Source organism: Miniopterus schreibersii (assembly GCF_964146895.1).
Source record: "Miniopterus schreibersii genome assembly, chromosome: 5".
NCBI classification, from domain to species: Eukaryota; Metazoa; Chordata; class Mammalia; order Chiroptera; family Miniopteridae; genus Miniopterus; species Miniopterus schreibersii.
Genome location: NC_138106.1, coordinates 10,792,418 through 10,816,129, shown reverse-complemented (window position 1 = coordinate 10,816,129; position 23,712 = coordinate 10,792,418). Strand labels below are relative to the sequence as shown.

At 39.9% G+C, this 23,712-nt stretch overlaps 1 protein-coding gene across 8 annotated transcripts in view; it reads right to left on the bottom strand.

Moving 5' to 3' along the window:
* The window catches only part of APP (amyloid beta precursor protein), a 192,032-nt gene that overhangs the window by 48,716 nt on the left and 119,604 nt on the right, over window positions 1–23,712 (bottom strand). For all 8 annotated transcript variants that reach the window (XM_081137584.1, XM_081137585.1, XM_081137586.1 and 5 more), the window contains 5 exons: window positions 22,357–22,490; window positions 17,015–17,089; window positions 16,130–16,288; window positions 1,363–1,491; window positions 197–296 (listed from right to left, as the gene is read on the bottom strand). In XM_081137584.1, coding sequence (XP_080993710.1) covers window positions 197–296; window positions 1,363–1,491; window positions 16,130–16,288; window positions 17,015–17,089; window positions 22,357–22,490 — 597 coding nt within the window. The remainder of the gene's footprint in view (window positions 1–196; window positions 297–1,362; window positions 1,492–16,129; window positions 16,289–17,014; window positions 17,090–22,356; window positions 22,491–23,712) is intronic.

Below are 23,712 nucleotides of genomic sequence, written 5' to 3'. Positions count from 1 at the left end.
TAAGACCTGATGCAATTGCTAAGGTGAGAGCTAGTTCCAGCCCCCAACTTTCACTGTAAAAGGGGATCTGCTCTTTCCCTTCCACACATGAGAATGCTGGTGATTTGCTGATGCCGATGAACTCATTCTCTGGTTTTCTCCCACAGGAGAGAAATATGTTGATGTGCACTGCATATCAAAAGAACAAGTCACTTACCAACTTCATCCTGAATCTCCTCAGCCACAGCAGGTACATTGTAGAGCAGGGAGAGGGACTGGTTCATGCGCTCGTAAATCACACGGAGGTGTGTCATCACCTGCATTAAAGGATGACAGCTCCAGGTAAACCATCTCTGGAGTAAGGAATAGCTATTTCCTTACTAAGCATCACGGACAGATACACACTTCAAAATGAAACTGACAAAACACTGCTGAAACTTTTAACCTGAAAGGGCATCCTTATTTTCCTTCCACTATTTTTTTGTTCTCTAACTTTAGAGCTGCTTGAAGCTTGCCATTATATTGTACACTTGCAACTGTAAAATATAAAGCCAATTAAAAATATCATTTCATCCATCTCTGATTCTTACTACTGAAGTCCCTAAATAACCTCTTGATGTCTTAATTTTATTTATTTGCAAACTTGTAAATAGATTAGAATATATTTTAATTTAACTGGATAGTTCATGAAATAAAATATATATTTTAAATTCTTCTATTTAAAGAAACGTAGAAATTTTAGATTTCCAGGGATAGATGTCAGTTGCCAACTTTTTGGAATGGAGGAGTATAATGCATATTTATTATAGGACTTATAGGGTCACATTATAGCAAAGCATTGTGAGATTTTGACTGCCTACCATGATTTAGATGAACCAATTTTAGAGGTTTTGCTTTATATACTTTTGGGTTTTGTTTTTAAATATATTTTTACTGATTTCAGAGAGAGGAAGGGAGAGGGAGAGAGAGAGAGAGATAGAAACATCAATGATGAGAGAGTCACTGATCAGCTGCCTCCTGCATGCCCCCTGCTGGGGACCGAGCCCACAACCCGGGCATGTGCCCTGACCAGGAATCAAACCCCGATCACCTGGACCCTAGGTTGATGCTCAACCGCTGAGCCACGCCCGGCCGGGCTACTTTTGTTTTCTTCATTATAATAATTAGAGATTTAAACGGTTCCTTTAAAAATCAGTAGCAGCAGACACTGAAGATTTTTATATTATTAATAATTCAGAAATTGACAAACCGCACGTTGCCCTAAGATGAGTCTTCAGAATTGACCAGGTGTTAAAGAGCAGCTCCGGGAGGAATGACAGATCTGACTCCAAGACCAAGAGCACTGGCTGGTCCGAGCTGCGGGTGATCACACGTTGTGCTCACCTGGGACCGGATCTGAGCAGCTTTCTTTGGATCCACCATGCGGACATGTTCGAAATGCTTTAGGGTGTGCTGCCTGTCTTTCTGTTCAGCACGGACGTACTTCTTCAGCATGTTGAACACATGACGAGGCTGTAGGAAAGAAAATGAAACAAAAAACTTCAACTTTGTGCAAAATACTGCTTCTTCCAATGGCTTTGGGTCCGAGGTCCCACTCATTCATCCCACGGTGTGACAGCATTGACAGTCCTCTCTTTCTAAACATTAACCCCATTCCTTTGTTCATGGGCAATTCTTACTGGATTGGTCACTTTTCATTTCTAAAAGGTCATTTGATACTTGACATATATGATAACTGTCCTCCTGAATAGACATTTTCTTTTTCTTTTTTTCTTTTTTTTTTTTTAAATATATCTTTATTGATTTCAGAGAGAGGAAGGGAGAGGGAGAGAGATAGAAACATCAATGATGAGAGAGTCACTGATCAGCTGCAGCTCGCACCCTGGGCATGTGCCCTGAGTAATTGAACCCTGATCGCCTGGATCCTAGGTTGATGCTCAACCGTTGAGCCACGCCCGGCCAGGCGACATTTTCTTTTTAAATAGCAGCATTCTGCTATAGAAGGAGCACTGATTCTGGATCTGTTAGATTTAAGTTAGGTCCTTCCCTTTTCCCACCCAAATATACAGGGGCTCATGAGACCACATTTCTATACATTCAGTCTTAACAGTTATCTCAGCAGTAATGTTACACAAATAATCCCATCCTAAGCAGCGTTTGCTACTAAGTAGCATATAACAGTATACTAATGAAAATGAGGAAAATAATAAGCAGCTCAACCACTACTAATTTGCAGGCCAAGAAACAACTGATAGGCTCTCAGAGACATTACATTTTCCAATGCAAAACTGTAGTTATTTTATTCTGAAATGTAATTAAATTCTTCCTGTGCCATCAGATTCTAATCCTTTCAGCAACAACTAAATTTCTTCTTAAGTGCTTCTATGTTTTTCTAATTGGTTCCATTTTTATTCCAATCCTACTTGAAAACATTCATTCTCATAAAAAAAGAAAAAAAAAAAGACAAAACCTCCTTTGTCCTCAACAATGCCACTGTTCTGTGCATTCTACTGTGGGATTTTATAAAATGATCTCCAAAGATACCCGTTTCTTCTTCATTAAAACAAAACTATGGAAGTTCATGTCAGGAATAGAATTTTGGCCAGTTGGGTAAACCTAGTTTTTATTAAGTTATGAGTCATGGGAACCTTGAAAATCTGCTGGAAGGTATAGAATTTTTCCCCAGACATGGGGGTGGGGTGGGAGGTGAAGGCTGCAACATCCTATGGGAGGTGCCCTGCCTTCCCCCTTGGCTTGTTTAACTCGGGGCCACCTCCCTGACAGCCTAGGTGCACGTGTGTTCTTTCTCTGCGCTCCCATGAACAGCTATGCAAGTCCCCACTATTGTACTTAACAAAGTCTATTAAATTGTTGATGCTTCTGACTACCCTCTTCAACTGTGAGATCTGTAAGGACCAGACTTGGTGTTTGTTAGGGACCACACGGTGCACGGCGCCTGGCTCAGGGAGGGTGTTCTGGAATCAGGAGCTTGTTAATGCCCTCCACAGGCCACATTCCTATACTTAAGAACACAAGGAAAGAAATACAATAAGAAAATAAACCTGCGCTCATCTGCCTGACTTATTTCTTCTACTCAAGAAGAAATGTGCTTCTCCAGAATCTCAAGATTGACAGACATCAAAGGTTGAAACCCAGCTTTTGGCAGCAAGTCATGAGAATTCTCACTTGCACTGGTGGAATCTACAAATCAGAGAATGGCCCTTTCAATCTTAAAAGAAGAAGAGAAGTAGTAAGAGGTAACAACTGACCATCTACATCGATAATGTATATATTTAAAAGACAGTAAGTTTGCATGCAATAAATTGATAAAGCTAATTAAAAAAAAAAAAAAAATCTTTATTGACCTCAGAGAGAGGAACGGAGAGGGAGAGAGAGAGAGAAACATCAATGATGAGAGAGTCATTGATCAGCCGCCTCCTGCAGGCCCCCGACTGGGGATCAAGCCCACGACCTGAGCATGTGCCCTGACTGGGAATCCAACCCCAATCTCCTGGATCCTAGGTCAATGCTCAACCGCTGAGCCACGCCTGGCCGGGCGATAAAGGTAATTTTTAAAAGGTCAGCGGTTAAAGGCTGACTATTGCCGAACATGAGGGATGTTGTATTTGCAGCACTGGCGTATGCAGCATCCTTTAGTTCTAGAGCAATTATACATCCAAAGTTGGAGACAGAAAGGGTTGCAACTAATTATATTTATTCATGATGTGCCTGCTCCTCACTTAAGCAACTGGCTGCCTTAATGTTCTTTCTCAGTTGCTCCGTTTCATATTTTCCCCTTGAAAAGGCTTTATTGTTTGAAGAATTTTTAAAAATTACTTTACATCATAACTCTCTTCTTCTTTTCTTTGCAGTTAGTCACCTCTGAATGTTCCTATAAGGCGTTTTTATCCTGAAAGGACTGTCATGACCAAGTGTGAGCGCCAGAATGTAATGGCTCCAAACTGGCCAGGGAACAACTGCACTAAGTTAAACCTCACATTAGAGGATGGGGGGCCATTTCTTTTTAACATCTGGTTTCCTTCTGCCTTCTGCTACTACCACCAACAGCACCTGTGTCCTTGGCCTAATTATCAACGTAAACATCGACTTTAAAATGAATGAATCTCAAAATTACACAGGCCTCAACTTGCTCCTCTGTGCAATTAAGACGGTATCTTTCACATACAGAGAATGTGAGTATTAAAAATGGTCCGTGTTAGTTACTGAGCATAATGCTTAGTCCTTAGCAGGTACTCAATACATATTTATTTCTTCTACTCATTACTTGCCTCTACCCTCCCTCCCTTTTTTTCAGCAAAACAATAACAGTTCAAAACTTACTGACCACTAATAGGAACCAGGCCGTTTTAAGTGCTTTATGCACAGTAACTCATGGAATCTTCATATCGACCTTAGGACAGGTATAGCTGCTCACCTCGCTTCATAGATGAAGCACAGAAGGCCCTGAGGGCCATCCAGAGGGTCACCCACTCAGTGACAGAGCCAGCCAGCAGTGGGGCAAGAACAGGTAGCCCAACTCTGGCTCCAGAGCCCATTCTTCTCAACACTAGTGAGCCTGCCCTTCAAGGAAACTCTAAAACGGACCAAGCTAAAGCAGCTCCGCAATGTAACTTGCAGCGTTGAAAACAGAAAGAACTGAATGGTGAGAAGAGAGAGTCCTCGGCTGGATTCTAGTTCTTAGAAGCTCGGATAATATTCGGAGACATGGAATACCTGCTCTCTTAACTGTGCAGAGAACCACCCAGCCTTAGCTTGTTCAATCCACAACTACCGTGCTTGGTCTTGACCACTGCCCTGTGCTTTGGCTGCTGTGTCAGGGGGCGGGCGGAGAAGCAGCGGGACAGGAAGGCCTCTGCCAACCTGTTCACGATTACTGGAAAGTGATTAAAAGCATTAGTTCAGAGGTAGGCTTTTGTGACATTCACGGATTCCGGTTCTAAATCCATCTATATTTTATTAAGACGGATAATTAAATGGTGAATGTGCTCACACGTTTACAATTGCTTTTCTCATTTAATACCAACACTTCTAACAAGCTTCAGAAATATATTCTGAACGTCCCCCTCGAAATCCCTCCAGCGTGACAATGGACGGTAGCACAGCCAGCTCTACTCCCCAGGCCTGCCCGGGAACAAAGCTCCCGCAAAAACAATGAGCCCCGCGAGTAAGCAATGACCTCATCTTCGCTTGGGGAGCTCAGAGCCGCACTGTGTGTGCATCCACATAAACACAGCATTTTCCTCATGCCTACGCCTCGGGGCTGAGATAATTCAGGAAGACATTACCAGGCCCCTCAATAAATGAATTACAGGGTTCTGCTTGCTTGATTTAATCATGCAAACACATTTCTAAGAATTATGCTTAGAGATGAAAAATATAAAAATCAGATTAGCTCTTACGTTGGAGTGGGCAGAAAAATCATACCAAATAAAATGATGGTTATGTCTACACCTCAGGAAAAAAAAATACCATTTTTAGTTAAGAAAAACAGAACATTTCCCTATCCTTTAATATTTTCATTTTCTCTAGATTATAAAAACAAAAAGAACTCTACCTTTGGAATTTGATTCATGCACATTTCATACAGAAAAAGAGAAATAATTGCCTCTATAATTTTTAGCCAGAATATAGATTCCCAAGGCTTAAAACTAGTTATATTTAGAGCTGTATCATGTATCGCAGAATAACAGAAAATCTCATTTGTTTAGGGCATTTTATTTCATTACGCTAGGACAAAGACACATTTCTTAACATTTAATTAAAACACAGAAACACTCAGAAATGACAGGAACAAAATACCTGGTATCTTGATAGAAATATATTCTCTTAAAGTAACTTAACTATTAGTATGTCACAATACTTATATTTAAGACAGGATTCTCCAAATGATTAGAAAAACAAGCACTAAGAATTCAGTAGCTCATCATAAAGCTATTGATAGTAGTTGAGTTTAGGAAGCATGTATTTAACCTCTATGTGTATAATTTCATTCTCAAGTCATGATATCTTCTATAACTAGTAATAACATTTTTCTGCTAAATTTCCCTTATTTCACAACTTAAATATTCTATGTATTAACACTAAAATCTGGTTTTATTGGCATTAAATGGCTAATCTTATTATTAAAATTTATAGCAAAAAAACAGAGATAATAGGAAAAAACTGCCCCAGGGACTAATTATTTCCAATTGTATTTATTGTCACTAGTGCTTCTGAAAGAGCATTTATACATAATTACAAAGTATCTGTTTGCATTTGATGTGACACTTTTCAGTTTGCACTAAATTCACAATCACAATGCATTTGAAAAATTCATTTAAAAAAGAAATTTCTCAAAGAACTAAGAGTAGGCATTACTGAAATGGATTAGACTTCAACCTGAAGATTTACATTTTGGCTCATGAACCATTTTCCTATCTTGGAACAAGAGTAAAACCTATCTCTAGCTGCTGGTGCAGTTCCTGGCACAATATTTCCCAGAAAATATTTAACAGGCTCTACAGCACATCCACGCTAGTGTCAACAGGAAGATTCATCTCACTAATTTCAGGGGATGTCATAGCTCATCTCCTTATGGCTTGGGTTTTGCTGTCAGGTTCACGTAGGTAATTCTGAAAGAAATATCATGGCCTTTCCCTAGGAGATAATTTCTTTCTAAAAAAATTATCTTCCCCACTTCTCAGATGTATTGCCTTTTTCACTCAGTTCTTTTATGCAATTTCACGAATTTGTTGTCCCTGGATTTAGGATGAAGCATGCACATTTGACCGACTCAATGCCAATCACGTTGGAATGCGTGGGTTTTCACTCCACGGCTCACGTGGGAGGAATATTAGAACATGACTCTTCAGCTCAGTTGTCCCCCTCTATGGTTTTATGCTTGATCCAGAAACCTGGCATCTTATCCAAACACACTTGTTCCTTAAACCGCTTCCTAATGGGAAGAAATGATCTGTCAAGGGCCTTTCAAGGCCCTGGGTGTAATCCTGCCAAGGAGAGGGAAGTGAATGAGTCACCTGATGGGGAGCACGGGAGCACCCTAACCTTTCCATGTCACAAGGGAGTCATTCAGAAAGCCCTCTCCCGAAGCACTGAATTGCACCCCAGTGGTTTCCAACCCTGTGACTGGGGGAGTTAATCACCTACTACGAAAAAGCAATTTTCTCCTGTTTTCCAAGTAGGTTCAGGGCCATTATTTTCACAGTTCTATACCTTGGATTTCAAGAAATCTTGAGCATATGAAGAAAATGTACAAAGTCTCTGTGTGTCAAAGGAAAAAACACACCAAAGATTGTTAAGCCTCTCTGTCTCCGCTGAGTTTATTTTGCCACATTGGCCTTCAGCATTTCACATCTACCCTCACTATTTGTAAGAAAAAATTCTGAAAACAAAGCAAAACAGCACCCCGAAAACAACACCCCTCAAAACAAAACCAAAAAGAACCAAGCATTCAGGGAAGCTTCGGCGGCAGCCTTCGCATCACACCCGTGTTTATCTTTAAACCTAGGAGCTGAGCTAAGTTTTTAAAGTCCTCTGCAAAATCCACCTACACTGAAATGCTTTTTGTAGTTGTTAAAATGAGTATAAGAAGGCAAAACACAACTCTAGGCCAAACTGAATACAGAAGTCTTGAGAAAGCAGCTCGGGAAATGGTAGCAGATTCTTGCTCTCTCCCCACCCCCATCAGTGTTTCTCAAGGTTCGAGAATATGGTGGCATTAGCTCCATCCCCTCCAGGCACATCCAGATTACTCCTTGGCCCTGGCTTTGTGCTGTGACAGAACAGGGCACCCAGGCAAATAGAAGGTCATCTCCCATCCCTTCCTTCCTCCTGCGGAAGAAGACAGGTGACTTCCTAAACAGGAGCACAGCACCAAAGCCTCCATATAGTCCATCCTAACAACATTCTACCCTTTCTCTTCCTAGGGAGGAAGATATCTATTTTACAGTTTCACCCCAACCTTCAATTAATCAATCCTTCTGTTTTTCTAATTATGTCTAACAGAAGCTAGAAGAATGTTAATTGTAAAAGAGTAGGTGTTAACCCCAATTTGCAGATGGAGGGGGGAGAATCCTTTTGGGTCACTTGGTCCAAGTTACAGGTTATAGATGGCAAACCTGGGAATTAAAGACAGGCGTTTCTAGTCTACTATACATTGTAGAAAAGAAGGGAGGTTCTTATCTTGTCACTCACCAATTAGTGACCTTTGATCAAAGCTGGTAGGTTGCATCATTTTTTTCCAGAATATTTTGCTAGTTCTCAGAAGTAATTTAACTGTGACATAATAAAAAATATATCTTTGGTCTCTGCCTCCAGCTCTTGACATAGAGTTCCAAAAGCTCCTGCCATTTCCTGAGTGATAGGAGCGACAGGAGCATCTTATGTTATAAAACATGTCTCTGTTGGTGAGTGTGCTGGGGTGCGGTGTGGATCATGTGCCCAGAGAGGGTATGCGAGCTCCATGTCCCTTCCTGCACACCTTGCCTGTGCACCCCTTCCACCTGGCCGGTCTTGAGTTCCATCCTTTATAATAAATCACTAACAATTAAGGGAAGCATTTATCTGAGTTCTGTGAGTTGTTCTAGTAAATTCTCAAACCCAAGGAGGGAGGGGTGGGGACCCTGATTTATAGCTGGTTAGCTCAGAAGTATAAGTGGTGGCCTGGGGCTTGTGATTGCCTCCTGAAACGGGACACAGTCTTGTGGGGCTGAGCCCTGCACCGATGGGGTCTGTGCTAACTCTGAGTAGTATCAGAATTATTTAATGTGAGAAAGAAATCCACACATTTGGTGTCAGAGTATTGAGCGTAGAGGTAATAGTTTTCCCTTTGGCTACAGAGACCATAGCTATAAATTACTGAAGCCAGCATAAAGAACTGAAATTTAGGACCTGCCCCAAACCCTGTGATTTATGTTTTTGGACCAACTTTAGCACACACTGGATCTAGAGCTTAGAGCAGCTGACTTGAGAGCAAAGACGTGCCAGAAACTGTTTGGACCTATGTCTTCAATTCTTGTTTAATCAAGCAGTGAAACCCGCCGAATCCCTGAGTAATACACAGGATTGTTAAGGCGCCCCAGGAGGCGAAGCCCACAGACATTGTAAACAAAAGATGTTCTCAAGTACCACAGACCTTTGGAAAGATTCGTCGAATGGGTCTGACCATCTGACAAATGCCAATTGTGACATACTCTTGATTTCTTCAGAGAGAGGTGCGATAATATGCTTTAGTGTTACCTATTCATAACTTGGATTTTCCGGTCACCATTTTCAAAGATATTCACATTTACATTTCTTTTCATTTCACCCTCTCCTCATACTCTAACTACAGTGCCCTGACATACTAAACATATTTACATGACAAAACTCAACGTAAAGCTTATAAAAACCACATTGCCTGGGATCTTTAAACTGACCCATGGGTGAGCTTCATGGAGGGAGTGAGCGCAGAGGCCCATGTGTGACTGTGCAGTGTACACGTTTCAAGGGCGAAGGCCCTGGTGGCTCTCTGTTCCTCAGGGTGGCATCTGCCACGCCGGACAGCTAAGTAAACGCTGGTTCATTGAATAATGTGTCGTGCATTTGTCTAAAACAACTAAATATTTATGTTTTCAATTTCAAAGATGAAATGAAAGTAGATATCAACATTGAAATAGATACATGGAGCCTTTGCTGGAACAAAACATTGTGGTGCTGTGTGTTTTGACAGCAACTGATGAAGAGCTGTTCGACTAAGTAGGGTTCTGCTCTGGAGGGAATCTGGGTGATGAATTTGGTCTCAGAGGCACAGGACAGCTTTCAAGCTAATGCCTTTGTTGCATACTTCTTTATTTTCTATTTAACTTAATTCAATTAAAAACAGAACGCACTAGGGTCTCTGGTTACAAACATCCCGCTGGTCTTTAGCAAGATCTGTCTGTTAAGCTTGGTAAAAGATTCAAGCAAGGTAAGCAGGTCATACTGAGAAGCATTACTGAAAGAGCGTGCAAACTACTCAGCACAGCTTACAGGATTTTGTTCGTTAAATGCTAATCCTCCTAGGTTTGCTTCCCACCCGCTGTTCCTTACTGGTCTGTCCCTAAATGCTCTCAAGTTAACGAGTCCCCTTGTGCTCACCAAGTTTTACAAGTCTCAGCTTAAAATAACTGAATGTTGAGTGAACAATTAGTATCAAGCAGAGCATAATTATTTACATTTCTCAAAGATGATTTTCACCCTAGCAGTCTTTTTAGTATATTTTGATCAGTTTTACAAAGTTTTGAATATATTATAAATTTGAGGGCAGAATGTCTTAAACATCTTAGCACTCACCTCTGTCAGTGCCTTCACATGTTAACAATTCAGCAAATAATTTTTAACTTATTCACCATCCATATATCCTATTTACCTTGGAGACATATGCTATTTACATATATTCTATAAACGCTTCATATTTCTTTTGCAACCAAGAGTGATAAGCAGAAAATGAAGGGTTGTAGGAGGGGGCAGTTAGCAATATCACATAAAACTAAAACAGCCAAGTCGAGCACCTCAATTTCATTTTTGCTTTACAAAACTTACAGTCACAGCAAGATTCATGTTGGCTAAAGACTGATTTAGCTGCAGCCTCCCTAGGCCTTCCCTGGGTTGCCTATCACAACACACCCATTAACAGCTGCTCTTTCTTTTCTCCAGCGACTGCTTCCTACTCAACATTTATTGCCTTGTTGTTAGAATTCACCACAGTGTTGAATGAAACCTCAACGTAAGGACACGACCATGCTCCTTAATGACAAGTCTCACAAATTGTTACATTAATGTCCAACCAAAGAATTCTATGATGACATTTTCAGGAATCTCAGGAAAATTTGGCTGAACTAATCTGAAGTGCAGGTGCTAAAGACACTGCCAATTTTTTTGTCTCTGTTAAATATTGAGAGTCTGAATGTGAAACACCAGCTATGAGCATGAAATTAATTTTAGTGTGGCCAAGATGGTTACAACCACGAGAACACAAAACAACACTACGGGCGCGCAGACAGACAGGAATACACAAAAATGTTTCCTAATTCTCACTTGCACATAGAAAATGCTTGAACGCTGTTAGAGGCACAACAATGATTAGGATGTTGTGTAACTGAAGATTTAGACAAAGTATCTGCAAAGACTCCAAAATCTAAGCATTACAAAGGAAGATTTGGTCACCCATCTCTTATCTTTAAAACATTTCACTTCTCGCTAATTAGGAACTCCTGTTTTTCCAGACCTAAGTGTACAATAGAAAGTTTATTTTAAACAGAGATTCCTATCCAGCCTTTAGTTTCACTGTACAGGATCCCGTTTAAGTGTAATTTCTCTTTAGATCACAAGAATGTTGGCTGGGCAGCCAATATCATCGTCCTCTCTCCTTCTATGAACTAGAACCCCGACAGTTCCACGAAGGAGGCCCAGGCAGTATTTAGCTCGTATTTCATGGGCCCGTAAGTGCTGAATGTGAGCTCTGATAGAGTCAAGTAAGAGGCCAGAACCCAGGACTGGCTGTCAAATGATCATGTAGGTTTAAGTAGTACTTTGGTAGCTTGAAGACCTCCAAAGTTGAACTATGCTCGACGCACCTTTGGAGAGGAACTGAACTTTTCTGGAAAAAAAAAAAAAAAGTCTAACTCCTTCATTTTCCAAGGAAACTTTTAGAGAAGTGAATACATTGAAGGGACTGATCCTTAGAAGGATCACTAACTAGCCTTCTACAGGTGACGAGTACATTCTGAGGGCAAAGACACACCTGTATTATACTTTGATTCCTGGAGAAATAAAACTGTTTTTAACTATTATAATATTTGCAATATATGTCTAAGTATGATTCAAACAATGCACTTTTACATTAATCATTCCGTGCATCAGCCAGGAGGCACAGCGTAACTAATGAAAAAGGAAATGTGGAAATAAAGCACACACAGACATGGGGACTCACACATGAAATGCATTGTAGAACAAGGAACTTTAGCTGAAGGAAACATCATCGTATAATACTTCAGGCTTGGGTTAAAAATATAGATGAAAGCATGGATTAAGCCTGAGCTTCAAAGACACTGTGAAAATAAATCCATGTTGTTTCAGATTCCCATGTCTGCAAAGTTTGGGACTGGATGGTAGAACATGGTCAGGGTAAAAGGGATACTTAATCTGAAGATAGTATCAGCTACAGAATTTATAGAAAAAAACAGACTAATTCATTTCCTTTACTGAGTATTTCATATTTTCCAGACACTGTTAAGTCTGAGGGAGATCTCAGAAATATCTATTTCTGGCTCCAATACAAGGCGTGACCTTCCACAGATAATAACCAGCAAGCCTTTGATTTATCTTGCGACAGTGATATATAAAAGTCCTCAAGAAGGGATTTAGAATTTCCTCACATTTTTCAAAGTGCAGAGCTAAGTGCCTTATCAAGTTGTATGTTAAACTTAAAATGAAACGCTCAGACAAAGGTGGTAACTTAACAGAAATGATAGGCAATGCCATGATGGCCCGCCTAAGACGACCCAGGTCCAGGTTTTAGTACGTGGGAGAGTTTTATACATGTCTAGGTAACAATTTAACAGGAACCCCTGGATCAATCAATCAACAATCTGATTTTTTTTAAAACAGTAAAACAGTTCTTCCTAATCCAGTTTTTAATTTTAATTTCAAACAAATATGTTAATTCTACATGAAGTGGTCACCAGACCCAGAACAAGTGTGATTATGATGAATCTAAAAATATCCCCTTTGATAGCACTGAAGCTTTGGCAAATGTTCCTCTTGTCAGCGTCTTTCCTGTGATGGCCGACGGGCTGAAGCAGAAGATTTGACGTGTGCACTTCTGAGACTTCCTTCAGTCATCTTATTTTTAGCTCTATCAATGACCATTTAGCAAAGCTCTTGTTTCAGAGAATGGACTTCCAGTTGGACAGCTTCACTAAATGTCAGCTATTAAGATTTTGGTCTCAACACCCACCATCCTGCCCTGATGGTCCCACCTCCCAAAACTGAGTCCTCTAGAAAAAAAGAGTAACCACAGGACTTTCTCTCCAAAGAGACAAACAGAATTTTACTGAGCAGTGTTTGGACAGAGATTTTTTTTTTTTTTCTGAATAGAAAATAAAATGCTAATGTGAATATTCTTTTTCAAAAGCTTTTTGTTCAGAGAGGAAGCATGGTCTATTAAGAAGGCACTACAGTGGTCAACTGTGATTCACAGCTCCACCCTGTCCACTGCTAGTGGTGTCACCGTGGGCCAGCCACTCAATCTCAGTGACATCATCAGTAGAACAGGGTCAATACTATCTTGCTACCTGGAAGAGAACCAGAAGCCCTTTATGGCTCCTCAGAGCTTCCTGTGCTATAACTTTCCTACAGAAAGAAAAATCAAAATGATGAAAGGAATCAGGGCAAGTCAGTGGCTTTTTGGTTTAGTTATATAATGTGCACATAGACTGCCACTTCTAGCCAAGATCAAGTAATGGGAAACAGAATTGCCTGCCACCTGAAACATCCAAAATGGAAAAAATACATAGAATTCTGTTTTTACAATATGTTAGACAGACATCAGATGAAGGACAGTGAACACTGAGAAATGGGAAACAAATGAGGTGAGCTTTACAAATGCCTAAGCTTACTGCCTTGAGTTTCTGGGCTGTGGCTCCAGGCACAGGAACAGACAGAGCTTGGTGGACTCCCAGAGTAGAAGATATGGAGTGAGAGTCTGGAGGGACAAAGGTGGCTAGAAGTCACAGGAGAGAATACCGGAGAGGAGGGAGTCGCTCAGAGAGAACCCAGAGATTTGCAGATGATGCCCCTTGAGAATGTAGCTGACTAATGATCAGTGAATGCATGCAAAGAAACAAATTGAGGGCACAGAACAAAAATCATCCAAAAGGATTAGAGGTAATAGTATCTAATGTTCACACAGGGTTAGGAATAACATCTATTTCTACCATCCAGGTGGGAAAACTCAACATCATGGTAGATTACTCAGAAGGATCTTGCCTCACTACTGGGGAATATCTAGTCATAGGCTGGTAAATGCTCTGATCCACCTAAGAAATCTTAAAAGGAAAACTGTTTCCAAGTAATTTAACTACATTACAGAACATAGCTCAAGAATAGTTAGTTACAGGTATACACAAATACCTAGCACTCAACAAGATACAATTCACAATGTCTGACAGCCAATAAAAAATTACTAGGCATGAAATGATGCAGAAAAATATCACATATAAAAAAAGAAAAATTACTCAGAATTAACCCAAAGCTAACACAGATGTTTAAAAGTAGCAATCAAGGATATTATAAGAGTTATTATAATGCATCCTATAGTTTCAAAAAGTTAAATAAAGATATGGAAGATAGGAAAAAAAACCCCACAAAAAACAAAAACCCAGATTAAACTTCTAGATATGAAAACTACAACATTTGAGAAAACATAGCCAGACGGTAATAATGGCAGCTTGAAATACACAATGGCACATCATAATCAAATTGCTCAAACTACTGTAAAGAAAAATCTTAAAAGTAGCAAGATAAAAAAAAAAAAGATATGTTATTTCCAAAGACAAAGAAAAGGATAATATCAGTATTCTTTGGAAACAACACAATTAAGTAAACAATGAAGCACCATCATTAAGGTAGTTAAAAAAAACCCAAAACTCCATCTTAGAATTCTATACCCAGCAAAAATGTCTTTCAAAAATAAAGGTGAAACAAATACATTTTTTAGACAATCAAAGCAAAAGAATTCTTCACCAATCTACATGGATTAAAAAAAAATTAAAGGACATCATTCAGTTGTAAGAAAAATGATTCCAGATGGATCTATGCAAAGAATGAAGAGCACCAGAAATGTCAACTATATAGGTAAATGAATATTTTTCTTATTATTTAAAACCCTTTAAAAGATAATTGACTGTTCAAAGAAAAATAGCAATAACAATGTATGAAGAAAGTGTGATGACAACAGCCCAGAGATAGGAAATGGGGAATGGAAACATTCTCCTGTAAGGTTCTTATAATATACGTGAGGTGGTGTATCACTGTGCAAAGTTAAAAATATTTTCTATAGACCCTAAACCAAACACTAAAATAACAAAATAAAGAGTTATAGCCAAAAAGGCAACCAAAGACATAAAAGAGAATTATAAAGAAATAATCAATTAGTCCATAATGTGGCAAAAAGAAAAAAAAGGAAACAGACAGATGGGATAAAAAGGAGTCACATAGCAAGATGACAAAGCTGGAGTAACTTAATATCAGACAGTGATTTCAGAGCAAACCATAGTACTAGAGATAAAGGAGGTTGTTTGATAATGATGGGGGGGTGGTGGTGAAAGAGCACATAACAACCCTGAACGTTTATGCACCTATAAACAGAACCTCCAAATACACAAAGCAAAACCTGATAGCATCACATGAAAAAGGCCAACCCACAATTCTGGTCAGAGATTTCAGTGTCCTTCACTTAACCATGGATAGTACAAGTAGACATGGTGCACATACACTCATGTTCAGATTATTTTTAAGCCCAAAGTAACCTCTCCTATGAAGCTTCATGGAGGACATCTATGCTTGCGTTGCTTGGTATGAGCATTTATCACTTATTTATCACAAATAAGGCTCCCTGCTGCTGACGTCATGATGGACTAGGGCTACTGGGAGAGAATACGGCTGCTGCTCTGAACAGGAACTCCTAGTTTTGTTTCTCTAATTCCACTAAAAATCCTTAAGACTTGGCCAAATCTTAACTTTTCTTGACCTCAGTGACATCACATAAGATGAGGGGCTGGGCTACACTCCGTCCAAAGTCCTTCCAGCTTTTCTGGTTCCCTGATTTCAACTCTACCACGAAAGTTCACCATCCCTGGTATATCAACTCAAGTCAGCCCTTGCACCCGGAGTCCCTGGAAAGTCGGCCTGACTCCTCTGCGGCAGAACGTGTCTACTGTGCTCACAGCCCTGGGGAGGCAGCTGCCCTGTGACCCCTCACCCTTCCAGATGGAATGGACGGACCAGGTGAAACCTGTAGACCCGGGTGCGCACGGCATCCTCCGGTCTCTTTCTTACGGCCTCGAGTGCCCAGGGCCCGCGGGTCTGCCTGCGGCGAGGCCCCACCTACCCGAGGGGGGACGGCCTGCAGCGCGGTGATGTAGTTCTCCAGGGCCAGGCGGCGGCGGTCGTTGAGCATGGCTTCCACCCGGGCCATGTGCGTCTCCACCAGCTGCTGCCTCTCGTTGGCCGCTTCCTGCTCCAGAGACTCCACTTTCTCCTGGAAATGCTGCCGCAGTGAACACATGCACGTGTCAGTGGGCAGCGGACCGAGTCGGACGGGGCGGCAAGTGCGAGTCATTTAAACGAGACATCAAATTCCATTTCATTCAAAGATTTCATAGTCATTCCACCGTTCTAATTCTGCATGTTTCAGGGGTTCCCTGTCCCTTTCCTGGGCTCTTATCTCCAAATTTAATTTCCCATCGTAAATCATTATTTTATGTGATCCCTGAGGACTAATTTGCCTAACCAAAATGTAGGATAAATTTACGTATTCTTGAAACTCTAAATTATAATGCATATTAAAAAAATATTCCTCTCTTATTCAAAGTATTTTAATTTAAGAAAATGACCATGAAAATCTCAAATTTACTTAAGGTAATTTTGAGAGTGGCTGCAGTTAAAAATTTTAATTACATAATTTTTGCTAGGGGAAGAAGCAGCAGAAGGTCATGGCAACCAGAAAGATATATTATTGATTAAAAAGTAGACTGCAAGCAACAATCTGAGTTTTATGGAAGTAAATTATATCTTGAGCTAATTGGGAGCAAATATAAAGCAGGGTTTAAGCAACTCCATTACTAGGCAACGATGAGCGTAATCCAAGTTGACAAGAAAATGAACAATCACACATGAGATTCCAGCAGATGGGAAACTTGTAGGCACGTAATGAAATGGGGGGGAGGGTGTTTGCTGGCCTGTACCTCTTGGTGAGAATGGGCTCAGGTTTTACCTGGATAACTGCTTTCTTATCAGCTTTAGGCAAGTTCTTTGCTTGATGTTCTGCCTCTTCCCATTCTCTCATGACCTACAAAATAAGAAAACAATTAAATTTAAAATTATCAGTTCTTTTTTCAAATATAGATTTAATGAGACATTATGTTTTTCTTCTGTATATGACATTGTAAACAACTGTCATGTTCCAGTCTTATGTCAACAATATTTGACCTCCCACTAAGATGTAGATCTATCCTGGTAGTACACTGAACACAAATACTTGAATTTATTGCAGCAATATGGCCCTCTGAAACAAAGGTGGTCTGTTTTTCTTTTCCTGAGAAAATGCTGAAAGTCATTTTACTTGATGTGCACAAATGTTGATGATGCGTAACAGACATCTATTTCCTGAAAAAAGTTTTCCAACATTAAATTGAACATGTTGATTTTAGTCTTTTGAGAAAGCAAGTTATAAAATTTCAAACAGTATGTGGGAAAGCCTATATAACATTTTATGCATGTGTAGACACGCCATGAACACAGTGCCGAAAAGCAGTACATACCCGAGGAAGGAAAAGACCAGGAAAAAGAATTCTGTTGTCAGATACCCTGAGATCCAACCCACTGAAGAAATGATGGGTAATTAGGGCCCTTTGCTTGCCAACCCACACCATAAACAGCGAAAATGCCCTAAATTCCTCTAGAAATTCTCAGAAAGTACACATTATAATGTTCTGAATGCAGCTAAAAGTATTCTTGGCAATAACACTAATTTAACGACCAGGCTAGTCTGTTTTGTAGAAAAATAAAATCTCCTCTTCTCATCCTTGATGTTCACCCAGGATTTCCCTGAGACAAGTTCACTCACTGATCTGAATGCAGAGAAAAGTCTGCAGCTGTGCATGTTGTTGAAAGAAAATGGTTTGAGATTCTCACCACCTATGGCTGCCTTTTCTTTTCCAAGTCTACCACTTGCTGTCAACTAGTGTGCTTTTTTTGTTTGTTTGTTTGTTTGTTTGTTTGTTTTTTAAGTGCAGCTCATACTTGAGTCAGGTAAAATAAAGAACAGAAAGATCAAGTAAGAGAAATACTGGTTTGTTGACGGGTGTTTACTTGCATATTTTGTGGACTTCCAAACCATGAGACAACTTGATTTCTGTATGACAAGAGCCTGTTAATTTATAGGTATTTATCCCTAAGGAATTGGTTTTTCTGATGTCCCTCAAGATCATAAAAAAAGCGATGTTTGGAATAAATAACTATTGACAGAGCAGTTCTATGAGATAACACCACATCAAATCACCATGAGAGCTTTTCATTAGATACTCATTGTATACTAACATTAATTTTTTGCATAAGATACAAGACAAGTGTCTCCATGTTGTTTTCATGAAATTATAGACAAAACAGAATGGAATGTATTGTCTACTACACTTGACAAGCATATTAAAAATGACCTAAAGAGTTCACATCAAAATTGGGAAAAATGCCCCATTGCTATGAAAAAGTACAGAACACAGAAGAAAACACTGTCCCAGATGATTGGTGTCTCCAAGAATTAATGAAGGGCACCTGCAGGGAGGGGGCTACGGAAGGCTACTTTTGCTTTTATGGATGAGATAAGCCTTGCATTAAAAATTTTTCAATTTCCTGCTTCAAGAATGTTTACAGCGGTGGTATTGTACCATGAATTCTTTAGGCAGGAGTCTCAAAATTAGTTTGAGAGAAAGGTCAAATGTTTTACTGGAATGTAAAAGTCTGTTTTCACATATTACATTTAAATTTTTACAATCTCACTTTGTAGATTCAGAACCTGGACTTTCAGCTTTGAGCAGAGAACTCAGGGAGTAATTAAGGAGATTTATTTAGCCAATAAATTGAAAATAAGCACTTCTGAAGAAATGGAATAAAATTTTGATTCCCAGAGAAATTTAATAATATCTTACATCCTCACAAATAAAACAATTCAACTCTATCACATCACATGAGATTTACCCCTGAAAGATAAACACATACGGTAGGCTCAGCATCTCCCTGTGAACGACGGCTTCCACTGACAGATAACATTACTGCTGGCTGGCCAAACACCAGATCCGGTGTGGAGGGCTTTACAAAATCTAGCTCATTTAACTGATTCCTCACAACGGCCTGTGAGATTAGCAATGGCCAGCCCTATTTTTGAACCAAGTTAAGTTACCCACTCAAGGTCACGCAAGAAAAATATGGAAAAGGAAGGATATAAACCAAGATCTTTGTGGCTCTAAAGACCACAGTTTTGTCCCCTATGGCCCAACTGGCCATTATAAAATGGCAAATCTAGCAGATGGGCTAATTTTATTTATATTTGGTGACAGGAAGAAGGATCATTCCTAGATGTTGATGCTTATCTTAAAAATAATACATTTAGAGAAAGGTCAACTTTCATTTTGAAGAACTTCATTTTAAGGATACATTAAAATTGATAAATTCATAAATAATAAAAGTACTTAAAAGCTGTGTCATCTTGTATTTGCCAGGTACTATTCATAACATAGAGCAACAGGAATCTACAAATTTAGAGTCACCATGAGCCACAACAAAAACCAGGAATACCAGAATAACCAAAACCCTCCGTATTTGTAAGAAAACAACAAAAACTACAATAAAAAAGAATTAAAAGGACTACATTTTTTGAATTAAACATTCTCAGGATCTGGACTTTGTGGTTGCTGCTTATATTGTGTCAAAGCAATTTTCCACTGCATGAGCAAAAGTACCAGCATCACCTGGATTTACGGATCTTCAAAGACTTGGCAGTTCCATGCAGAGAAAATGACAACTAATACAAAGAGATTTAAGAGGAAGGCAAGTTCAGAGTCAAATAGTCCCCAGAATTCAGTGGCACAGATCAGGAAGATAAATGCTGATCTCAGGCATCTCAGGTTCCTGTGACCACCTGGATCTGGCAGCCTGCATTCTCTGCTCCAGGATAACATCTCTCGTGTTAGCTCAGGTATTGCTAATGGCTAAAAGATGAAGAAAATCTATCAAAACGTAGATGAATTAAAGGTTAAACAGATCTGTTAAAATTAAGTTACTATTCCAGGAGACATTAATAATATCTAAAACTAGGAGAGCATTTGAAATCAGTTATCTTAATAGAATCAAAATGACCAAGGTACACTGGGAAAAAAATTCAGGATTTGTATTTTTTTTTAAAATAATAATGACTATTTAAGTGAGTTCAATAAAGAAACGCAAGGTTAGTAACGTGACATGTAAACTTATAGGGACTACAAGTTTACAATCCAGCTAGAGAGATCAGATGTGTTTGCAGGCCAGTCATTTGCTCCCTCTAAGAACTGGCTCGTCCTGGGAGGGGCAGTCTCCCCTGGGTTAGTAAGGTCCCAGCTTTCAAATCATCAGAAATGACAGAAGAGGAAAAGCATGATTACTGTAGTCTACTAATGACCTATCTTGATCTTAAAAAATATCACTAATTTGATCACTAATAAAATTGAGGATCAAATATGTAGAGCTAAAGAACAGTAAGAGCAAGAACTGCTTGCCCCTCTCCGAGGACCGTGTGGGGTAAGGAACGGGTGGGACCTGCCAGCGGGAGGCAGAGCAGAAGGGCACCTATTTCCAGAGGAAGGGGGTGCTGAGGGGAACGGAAAGGCCAAGGTGAGCTGAGCACGAGCGGAGCAGAGGCCGCCGCAGTTTAATGCTCCCAGGACAGCGACGGCAGCACCTGGGTGGAAGGAAAAGTAGGGAGTCCGGAGTTAGGGCACAGGGGGTTGGGGTGTCAGGGCAGGCACTGGAAACACCAAGCTGAGCAGTATTTTTTCTTGTTATTTTTCTATTTTTGTCCCAGATATGGATTTTGAGGTCAGTGGAAAGCCCCTGAAAGCTTCATGAACAAGAAGTGAGAGAGAGTTTAACTTGAAGGGACATCATCTCAGCGGCCGTAAGTATGACTCGTAGTCACCCTTGCTCTTTTGACAGAGAGTACTGATCAACTTGTGTCTTTCCTAAAGAAGAACCCCATTTTCCCAAGAACCGGTTTCGGGTGGAGCCTCACTGTTCCACTCTAGCTAGCTGTCCAGTTTCACTCGCATTCGGGTTCTCACTGGGCGACGACTAGAACCGCCCATTGTATTCCAGACCCGAGTACTGGCATTATGTCCCCCCCTAATGTTATCAGTCCTAAGTACTTCCAAGTATTGTGCTCATGCTCTTAAAAAAAAAAAAAAAAGGAATTGTGTTGTGTTGTGCCTTTCCGGATACATTAGTGGTTCTATGTTTTAAAACATAGGTTCTATAGTTGCTCAGGTATGGCGAAGCCAACACATCAAGAGACGACTGCCACTGAGAAGACAGTTTCTTGCTCAGTGTCCAATGTGGCACCTGGGGAAGCACCAGGGTCGGTCCAGAGGCAGAGAGAGTGAGGAGAAAACACGGATAAAAAGATTTATTGTGGTTTGTAAGCGAAGGAATGAGCGAGGCAGGGTCAAGTAGCTATGTGGGCTTAGGACTGACCAGTGTGGAGAGCTCGGGTGGGACCTTGGGTACAGGGGCTGTCTGTCTGTAGGTGTCTGGTATCTGGCCTTGCGGTGAGTGGGGCAGGTGGACAGTGGCCCGGAGTGTAAGAGCCCGAAGAAAAGAGGTAGTTGGGGGTATGGATTCTGAGTGGTTGGTTTGTACTGAAAAGCTGTGTTTGTAGGCCAGCCATGTGCTGCCTCTAAAAATTGGCTCGCTCTGGGAGGGGCAGTCCCCCCAGGGTTAGGAAGGTCCCACATGTCAAATCACCAGAAAAAAGAGAAAATAAAAAGCATGATTACTATAGTCTACTAATGACCTATTTTGATCTTAAAAAAATACATAGGACTAGATGAAATGATTATTATGCTTCACTTTAGCTTTAAGTATCTATGGTCCTATGAAAGAGCTTTGTAAGATGACTGGTTCAAAGATATAATAATCAGGTATTTAATACAAAAATTCTCCAACATTAACTAAAGAATGTTTTATGGGATTTTAATTTACAACTTGATGGTTACAGGTACTACATATGCACAGAGTAATAAAACCACCGAGAGTATAGTAGAAATACTGAATTTCTGCTTACAAAATCCTATTATATTTACTATACCTGGATCTTTCCTAGGTGGGATGCTCAGGAGCATCTTCCCCCCAAATCAATACCCTATAGCAAACATTGAAAATTAAGACTTTATATCTTTAAGAATCTGATAAAATTAAAGCCTTCTCCCCTCCCCTAGATATTTATTGACCCCTGGGCCCCCATGGGGACGCTGAGGGAAAGGCAAGACCAGATTCCCCCTTAGTGGTGGGCTGCAGCAGGAACGGGCCACATACCTGGGACATTCTTTCCCGGTGCTTGGCCTCCAGCCTCTCTTTGGCCTTCTGGAAATGGGCGTGCTCATTCTCATCACCGGGGGTCTCCAGATACTTGTCCACAGCGTCAGGGGTGCTGGCGGCTGTGGTAGGAACTGTGAAGCAGAAGGGAAGGAGGGTTGAGAAGGGAAACGGAATATCCAATCATTTCAAAGAGAGCCAGAGTTTCCATTTATTCCAGAACAAGGAGCTCAGTACAGAAGCACATATAAGATGTTAATGCTGTTTAAGAGACCACCACGAGGCACTTCCCAGCACAGTAAGATGTGTGTCACCCCTTTCAAGACTCGGGTGAAGGAAAATCTTGAAAACAGTCCATTTTCTGATTGTAGTATTATATTTAAAATTCTTTGCAAAACTAGCAGGCATACAGCAAAAAGAGTTGGTGTTTAATACAGACGTGTTGTCCTAAATTCCTATGCTCTGCTTAATTAATTTTTGTAATCCTGAAAGTAAACGATAGTGCCATCAATACCACGCCTTAAGATGCCTACAAAACCCAAAGAAATCTCAAAATTAGCCTATGGCAGAGTAATTGCACTTCAGAGCAAAGGTAAATCCTACACTGTATATTTTAGGTAGCTTGATTACAAGCCATCTTTAGTGAGAAAATATTTTAAGCACTACCAAAAAACTCAATAAGCCAATAAATGCATTTTTGAAATCACAAAAAGACCTTTCTACTTTCCCAAATTTGGTCATGGTCAACTGATTCATTCGACTAGTTGTCAAAAAGAAAGTGATTTCTATTTTGAATTCCACTAATACTTTTGAGCAATATTACTGAATTGCTGTATTATATGGAAACAAATACCCATTAAATTGAAGAGTGTATCATATAACAAAAATGTCTTAATTCATGAGCTGAGAGAATTATAACACCTATACAAGCAGTTTTCCAAAAGATCAGTAATGACTAAGGAGAATTCAGAACATTTATGAGCTTATTTATTTTTTTAAATGAAAAGAAAAAAGTATTTTCATTTAAAGAAACTATGTTAACCAAAAAAAAAAAAAAAAAAGAAAAAAAAGAAAGAATTAGGTGTTTGCATTATGTTCTCAGGTCAAATCGATGTTTTTTTAATTCAAAAGAGAATTCAAGAATCACCAATGTCCTAAGTATTCTTTATGAAACTTCTCTAATTACTGAACTATTATACTTGAGATATAATATCCCAAAGAGGACCTGAATGAAAAGAATTTATGGCTACATCATTTCAAAACTAAACTCTACGACAGATGTCTTTTATACATGCTTCCAAAAAACATCTGGAATGTTAACAATCCAATGGCCCCAAGATTTTCACCCAAACCAGA